Source organism: Fusarium pseudograminearum, chromosome 1 (genome assembly GCF_000303195.2).
Source record: "Fusarium pseudograminearum CS3096 chromosome 1, whole genome shotgun sequence".
NCBI classification, from domain to species: domain Eukaryota; kingdom Fungi; phylum Ascomycota; class Sordariomycetes; order Hypocreales; family Nectriaceae; genus Fusarium; species Fusarium pseudograminearum.
The window spans coordinates 4,205,207-4,212,641 of record NC_031951.1 but is presented as its reverse complement, the minus strand read 5'-3'; the positions used below and the strand labels follow the sequence as shown (position 1 = coordinate 4,212,641).

The window sequence follows — 7,435 nt, the reverse complement described above, 5'->3', positions numbered from 1 at the left end:
TTAAATAATATAATAAGCTATTTTAACTATTTATTATTATTACTTTTATTTTAATAATATTAATACTTTAAAATACTTTTAATTATATTTAAAGTTATTTTTAAAGAAAATATAATATATTTTATAAAATAATTTAAATTATATATTATTTTAATTTTTATTTAATATTAAATAAAATAATTCTTTCCTTAAAGTAATTAAGATATAATTATATATTAATAGAGCATATTAAAGATACTATATTATTATTATATCTAAAGTAAAAGTAAGGTTAGGTCTAGAATAGGTCAGAACTTTTGCACACAACTGTACCAGGTTGCACGAACCGTGGCCTATCACTTCGGGTAACGGCCTGTGAGCCTCGTTTCAAGATGATCTTTACTGCTTGGAGTGAGATCCGGGGAGAGAGACTCGACCATGGGGGCTGATTAACTTGGTTATAGATAGTATTACCAACATCGAACAGCTCAACTCTTCTGGACAGTTCGTATCAAATTAACAGAACAGAGCTGAATTCAGAACACGACACGGAGTGCCCAATGACTTAGTTAATTGCCAAGGTCAACTACCGCAAGAGAGCGGAGAAGAGACTCTATCAATCACATCATGTTCGGTGTTGCCGGTCGTCGCAGCGAGGTTGATGGAATAAATGGACGGATAGTTGTGGCGCAGCTGCTGATAAAGAGAAACGATCGAAGGTTTAAAGAAACGAAACTGGGCTGTGCCGAGTGCCCAGCTGGGTGCTGAATGCCGCGCCCAGCACGCCCAAGAGTTTGTAATGGGCCTTGCAGGGCCGAGATCCCTGTCAAATAGCGTCAGCGCTGTGCGTCCAACGTCCAACTTCCCACGAACCCCTCTCCATTACGTCGTTGGTCCCGCCCCGCTTATACGTAACTACCTCAACTCAACGTTAGTAGGTAGTATGTTAGAATGGAAGGAGAGGAAAAGTCGGCGATATCAAGACAGCCTGATCATCATATTAGGTAAAACATGAAAAGAAAATAAAGTCTGAGCTATCGTGACGCAGCCTAACCAGAGCCGCTTCCAAGGCTCTTAAAGTTGCGTCAAAAGTCAGCAGGGAAGCGGCTTGTTTCTATTGCTGCCTTTCGTATGCCATTGATGCCCATCCATCCACCAAGCTAATGTAAAGCAGGTGCGGCCTAGCCCACTTTCTACTGCTCCCGTTCCGTCCATCCAGTTAGCCAGTCCTAGATGCCTTCCGCCCCTTGTTGCAATACCAAAGGACCCTGTTTTGCTTGGGCTTGGGCCTTCCCTTCCCTTGCCTGTGGCTGGGTTTCTTCTGCAAGTTGCTTTTCTTGATCTGTCTGCTCTTCCCGCCACATCCATCCTCTTTCGATTTCTTTCTTTCTTTCATCGTCATAGTCATACAACTCTACATTAACAACACCCAATATTGTTCATCACAACTATCAACTATACAACGAAACTTTGTCATTGCACCATTGCAAGAACATATCGACAACAAAGGAAACTACACACAACATCTCTATGGCCAACTACGACCCGTACGATCGGGATTACTCTCGCCGCTATGTGCGAGAGGAACGTCGAGAAGATCCCCGTTATCTCGACCCTCGAGACTCTTTTACCTCAAAGACTCACCGCGAGATCGTCCCTCGTGGGCGTGAAGACAGCGATCTATCTATAGAAGAGGTTCGCCGTGAATTTCCCCCACCTGGCACCCGCGATATTCGTCGTGCTCGATCCGCCGGACCAAACTACTACGAAGAAGAATACGAATATCGTCGGGGATACGACCCTCGCGATCGTGAATATGACCGCCGTTCTCACCGGGGAGGGCACTCTAGCCCCTACTACGAGGATGAGGATCGCAAGCCCAAGTCTAAGGGAATGTCCAAGAACGAGAAGATCATTGCAGCCGTCGCCGGCGCCGCCCTTCTTGCTGGCGGTAAGGAGTTGTATGATCGCCGTGAAGCCAAAGAGGAGCGCACTGAAATCCAACGCAATCCCCTCTCTACCGCAGCCCTAGCTGGTGTTGGCGCTCTAGCCGCCTATCAGGGCGCTCAGTTTTACGACAAGCAGCAGGCCAAGAAGGATCAGAAGGCCAACATGATCCTCCAACGAGGCCGTGATGGCTACTACAGCGATTATTACTCAGACGAAGATGAAAGCCCCAGAGAGAAGAAGGGCCACAAAAACTTCCTTGAGAGTGCCATTGCAGCTACTGGTCTTGGCGCTGCCGTGAAAAGTCTTACCGGCGGTGGCTCAGAAGATAACAGGAGCCGCCGCGGAGGCAGTCCCTCGAGTGAGCGATCTCGCTCTCATGCTGGTGGCAGCGGTGGCGCCAACAAGATCCAAAAGGCTGCCATGGCCTCTCTTCTTGCTGGTGCTACAGAGGCCTTCCGTGTCGCCAAGGAGCCCGGTGGTTGGAAGGGTGAGAAGACCAAGCGCATCCTTACCGCTGCTGCTGGTGCCGCTGCTGTCGATACAGCAACTGATGACAAGGGAGGAAAGCGAGGTCTAGCTGAAGCTGTCATCGGTGGCTTGGTCGGTAACCGCTTGATCAATGGTTCAAGAAACGATATAGAGGAGGATCGCAAGACTGGCCGTAGCCGCTCGCGCTCGCGCGCCCGTTCCAAGTCCCAAGGAGGCGGAAGCGGCGGGGCCAGCGGCCTAGCTGCTCTTGCAACCGCTGGTCTAGGTGCCCTCGGCGCAAAGAAGGTTCTGGATCGCTCAAGATCGCGATCCAGGAGCCGCAGCGTAAGGGGAAGGGGAAGGAGCGCCTCTTATAGCCCCTCTCCAGACCGTCGCCGCCAGCGCAGCCGAAGCCGCAGCGTTGTTGACAAGGCTCGCAATGGCTTGGCCAAACTTGGTATTGGGGCCAGCACAGGAGCAGCTGCCACCGATGAATACCAACGCCGCCGCGATCAGGATGACTTCAGCGAGCGTGGTGGCAGTCGCTCCCGTCGATACTCGGATGACATGCACGATGACAGACGAGCTGGCAGCAACCGAGACTATTACGATGACGACCGATCCTATCGAGAGAAGCCCAGAGAGAGGCGACGTGGAGGACGCTCTGATTACTCCTCTTCGTCATCAGACATTGGAGATTCTGATGAAGACGAGAAGCGAGCAAAGAAAATGAGAGGTAAGCAAATCATCACTACAGGCTTGGCGGCCGTAGCCACTATCCACGCAGCGCACGGGGTCTATTCTAGTATGGAGAAGAGGAATGCCAGACACAAAGCTGTCAAAGAGGGACGACTGAGCGAGGTTGATGCCAAGAAGCTCAAGACCAAAGCGATTATGCAAGACGCCGCATCCGTGGGCATTGCTGCTATGGGTATCAAGGGAGCTATATCCGAGATGAAGGAAGCCAAGGACTTGACAAAAGAGTGCAAGGAATTCAACCAAGAGAAGGCTCGCCGTCATGAAAAACGACTGGAACGCCGGGTGAGACATCAATCGATGGGCGATGGCAGGTCAAGAGCCGACAGCTGGGCTCCTTCGTCTCGGAGAGTTGATGGGTACGACTCGGACCTTGAGTATGAATACTCTGACCCCCGAGACTACCAAGGCAAACCATACAGAGGCAATACCTTCCCTGCGGAACCGTACGGGATGGACACCTACAGGAGAAATCCCAACGGGTTGCCATCTCCCTATTGAGTATTGGTTGAACCTGTACTGCACCTTTTTCTCAAACAACAACCACAACACATAAATTCATGACTTATGACGAAACGACTATTTAGCTCATGGTAAAATCTTGGGCCCAACAAACAGAAGCGCTATCGGACAAATTGGCAATGAGATACGAAACAGGGAAAATGAAAAGAGAAGGAGACGGTGTGAATGTGACCTACGGCGCTGTGTGGTGTGGTTGTTTACTGCTGAAATTCCCCTGATGCATCAAATAGATGAAGCACACTTGCTTTCTCCCCGCAACCTTGCCCACATTTGTTTCACATGTGTATTCAAGACAAAGACTAACGACGATGATTGCATTAGACCATCGCCGATATTGAGCCAGTGGCTCGATTCCTGCAGAACTAGGTGAAAGCTCATGCCCACTCATGGGGCAAGCAGCCTATCCTGAAGATGCAGAAGCAGGCCCATAGCCATATCCCGGCAAGCCGGCACAAGTATGCATACCTGTCCAACGATGAGATGCATGGTCACGTTCCACTGCAGACGTGCCGGATTTGGGTCTAGAAGGATAGAAGGCCTCTAGAACAGAGGAAATCTTGGGAGGACGATAATGGTCCAACGAGATGAGACCAGAGGGGCAATAAGAAACGGTAGGTAAGTGACGGGAAGTCACTGTATGCACGATGATGACAGGTGGGAACGCGGCTATCCGGCCCCGGGAAGAACGGCTTTTTTTTCATGTTGCAGATCGATTCTCAGCGATTGGACAAAGTGCGACGAGATCGGGAATATATGGGAAAAAAGAACTACTATGAGCCATGTATCCCTCGAGGGGATGTAGGCTCCTGCGAGACGATATGACATGATGGATATGGATTTGGGATTTTCTTCTTTTTACCCTCGATTATGTATTTATGATGTTTATGTTGCTCTGGATATAAGACGAGCTAGGGGCTTAGATCTCACCCAGATCCTAGGACAACTTAACGAATCATGATCTATAATGAACAATCTTGGCTTATACAAAGAAAGGGTTTGTCACCTCTTGGGCAAAAAGAGAGCGTTGCGTGTAGTCTGATGATTCGAGTTTGAAACAGAGTGAGACAGCAAATAAGCTCATCTATTGTCTACTGAGGAGCTCTAAAGCCATGAAGATCCTTGTTCTGTTCCTGTCCTCTTGGTTGCTTGACCTTGGTTCTAGTTCCAGAGCTAATTTTCTGCCAAGACGTCATCGTACTATGACGTCAGCTGGTGTATCAATCACGAGATATTTTGTTGTGCAACCTGCTTCAACAGAAGAGACTAGAGGGATGCTGCTTTTGTCCTGCAGTGGATCATTCATTCTTGGGCTACAGCACCAAACATTACGGGGAAACTTGGTCAGACGTACAACAGCCAATTATGACAGGGTGAAATGCGCGCGATCCGAGTAGGATGGTACTATTATTATATCAAGATGTAGCCGTATGAGAGTAGTATTTGTGTATTGGCACCAAGAGTTGCTTGCCTGCAATATGCTTGTGCTTGTCCTCATGCGCCGAGCCCTCCACCTGACTGTTGTTTCCAGCTCTGCGCCATAGATAAGAGGTTGGAGAGGTTGGCTGCTTGTTTGTCGTCAGCAGGGAAGACGTAGTCGATGTACTCCTCCCACGAGTCGTCGTCGAGCTTTCTCCGTCTCTTGGTCTTGCGTGGCATCTGTTTCTGAACCGCCTCCAAGTCCTCCACAGACCCGTGCGTGCGCTCGAACGACAACCAGGCGTTGAGAAGTGATACACATTCTTCCTTGAGATCCCGGTCTCGCATACTCTTGTGCGCTCGTTTGAATACCTTGCGTGCCCTTGCCTTGGCCTCTTCGCTGGCGGGCTGCTCCTCGTCGCCTTCTTCCTCGTCGTCTTCGGGAATGTTGATTTCGAAATGTGCGTAGCTGATCCAGACCTTGACATGGTCCGTCTTCTCGAGCAGGCGCTCGTAAAGAGCACGTGTGCGTTCGTACTCGCCTTCCTCCTCCTCGAAGTCGATGTATGCCTTCCACAGTAGTTCAGGCATATCAAGTTGTTGTTGCTGAACGGCAAGCTCAAAGATGGCGCGCGTGCGTTCCAGGTCGTCCAATCCACGCTCCAGCTCCGCGAATTTGATCCATGTCTGGCAGTTGGCTGGGTTGAATTCGATGTGCTTCTCGTAGAGAGTACGGCATCGCACAAACTCAAACAGCTTGCGCTCTAAATCAACGTAACCGTTGAAAATCTTGTCTTTTGGACACATGCCGATGGCGCGTCCGAGGAGCTTTCGTGCTGCAGTAAGCTCACCCTGCCGGATCTCAAATTGCGCCGCCATGAGCCAGATTTTAGCAAATGTGAACCGCTTGTGTGGAATAAGACCCAGGCATGTGTTGTAAATCTGCCGTGTCCGCTCAACATCCTGCCCTTCCATCTCTTCCCATATCGCGTAAAAGATCCACAGGTAGATGTATCGTCGCCAATGTCGCTTCTCCTGTGTTGGTGGAACCTGAGCCACTGCTCTCTCGTATATGTCTCGGATTCGGTCAGAGTCTTGGGAGGTTTCCTCGAGTTTTGCATAGTCGAACCAAGCATCGTAGTTCTTAGGGTTTTCCTTGATGAGCTCTTCATAATACACCCTTCTCTTGGATAATACGACATCCTCCACCCCATCCTTGTCACCAAACTGCTTCTCAAACGTTGTGTATGCCTTGTGGAGAATCATAGACTTGGATCGTGGCAAGCGATCCAAAGCGTATTTGTATATAGCTCGAGCACGCTCATACTCTTTCAGCTTGGCCTCATAGCGTGCGTAGGCAATGAACAATTTTTCGTCGACGAAGTCATCGCCCAATGCCTCAACTGCATCTCCAAATACTTCCCGCACCGAGTCGCTTGTGCCGTATTCCTCCTCAAACTTGGCCCATTTGATCCAGTTCCGGGACTCGGGGTGAAGCTGGGTAAAGGTTCGAAAGATCTCTCGTGCCCGTTCGAATTCGCCGTATCGCTTCTCCAACTTGATATAAGAGCTCCATGCAGCCTCGTCCGGGTGCCATTGCATCCACCGATCAAAGACTTGACGGGTTCCGGGGATGTTGCCCAGCATCTCCTCCATGTAGACATATTTGTACCAGATCTTGTCGACTCGTGGCAATCTCGAGACGGCTCTATCCAGCAGGTTTCGCGCATGGTTGATATTCCTCGATTTCATCTCCGACTCGATATAGCGAACCCATAGTTGAACGTTGTTGGGGTGGGCATCGAGAGCGCGCTCGAAAACGGACTCGGCGCGCTTGAACTCCTTCTGCTCGAGCTCCCATTGCGCATATCGCATCCAGTTGTTTAAATTTAATCGGTTGCGTCGAACGTAATCCTCGAATTCCTTCCTCTTTCTTCCCTGATACTCGTGGAGCTCCTCCAGATCAGCGAAGCGTTGGGTAGGCGCCTGAACTCCAACTTCTTGTCGGTCGACAGCTTCTCGAAGCAGCTGCTCGGCACTGATTTGAACAGGCGCGGCGGCCTTGTTCTTGACCCTCGGGGGTCCCCTAGATGACTCCATCTTGCGCTATTCGCGTTTATCGATCAATATTCCTGATACGATCAACGCCGTCGATGCGGAGCAAAGGTGGGTGAAAATGAAAGATGGATGAATTGCCAGGATGGATAAAATTCCAGGTCAACAGCGACGCGACAAGCAAGGCTCAAAAATTCAGGTGTGCTAGCCAATGAGAGGTGGATTGATGCTGGATGCAGCCACAGCGATGTGGAGCGAATTGGCCAGGGGTTGATTGATAAAGTTGGGA

General features: G+C 49.8%; 2 protein-coding genes across 2 annotated transcripts, besides 1 other annotated feature; one reads left to right on the top strand and one right to left on the bottom strand.

The window, feature by feature from the left end:
• Positions 1-221: a repeat region.
• A 1,288-nt stretch (positions 222-1,509) lies between these two features.
• FPSE_10952 (uncharacterized protein) lies at positions 1,510-3,654 on the top strand (the record flags this gene model as incomplete). The annotated part of the gene is made up of 1 exon (XM_009264069.1): positions 1,510-3,654. One exon carries the CDS (start codon positions 1,510-1,512, stop codon positions 3,652-3,654), a length of 2,145 nt encoding a protein of 714 aa, XP_009262344.1.
• A 1,512-nt stretch (positions 3,655-5,166) lies between these two features.
• Positions 5,167-7,191, bottom strand: FPSE_10953 (uncharacterized protein; the record flags this gene model as incomplete). The annotated part of the gene is made up of 1 exon (XM_009264070.1): positions 5,167-7,191. The coding sequence occupies one exon, from the start codon at positions 7,189-7,191 to the stop codon at positions 5,167-5,169; it is 2,025 nt and encodes a 674-aa protein (XP_009262345.1).
• Positions 7,192-7,435: the final 244 nt, after the last annotated feature.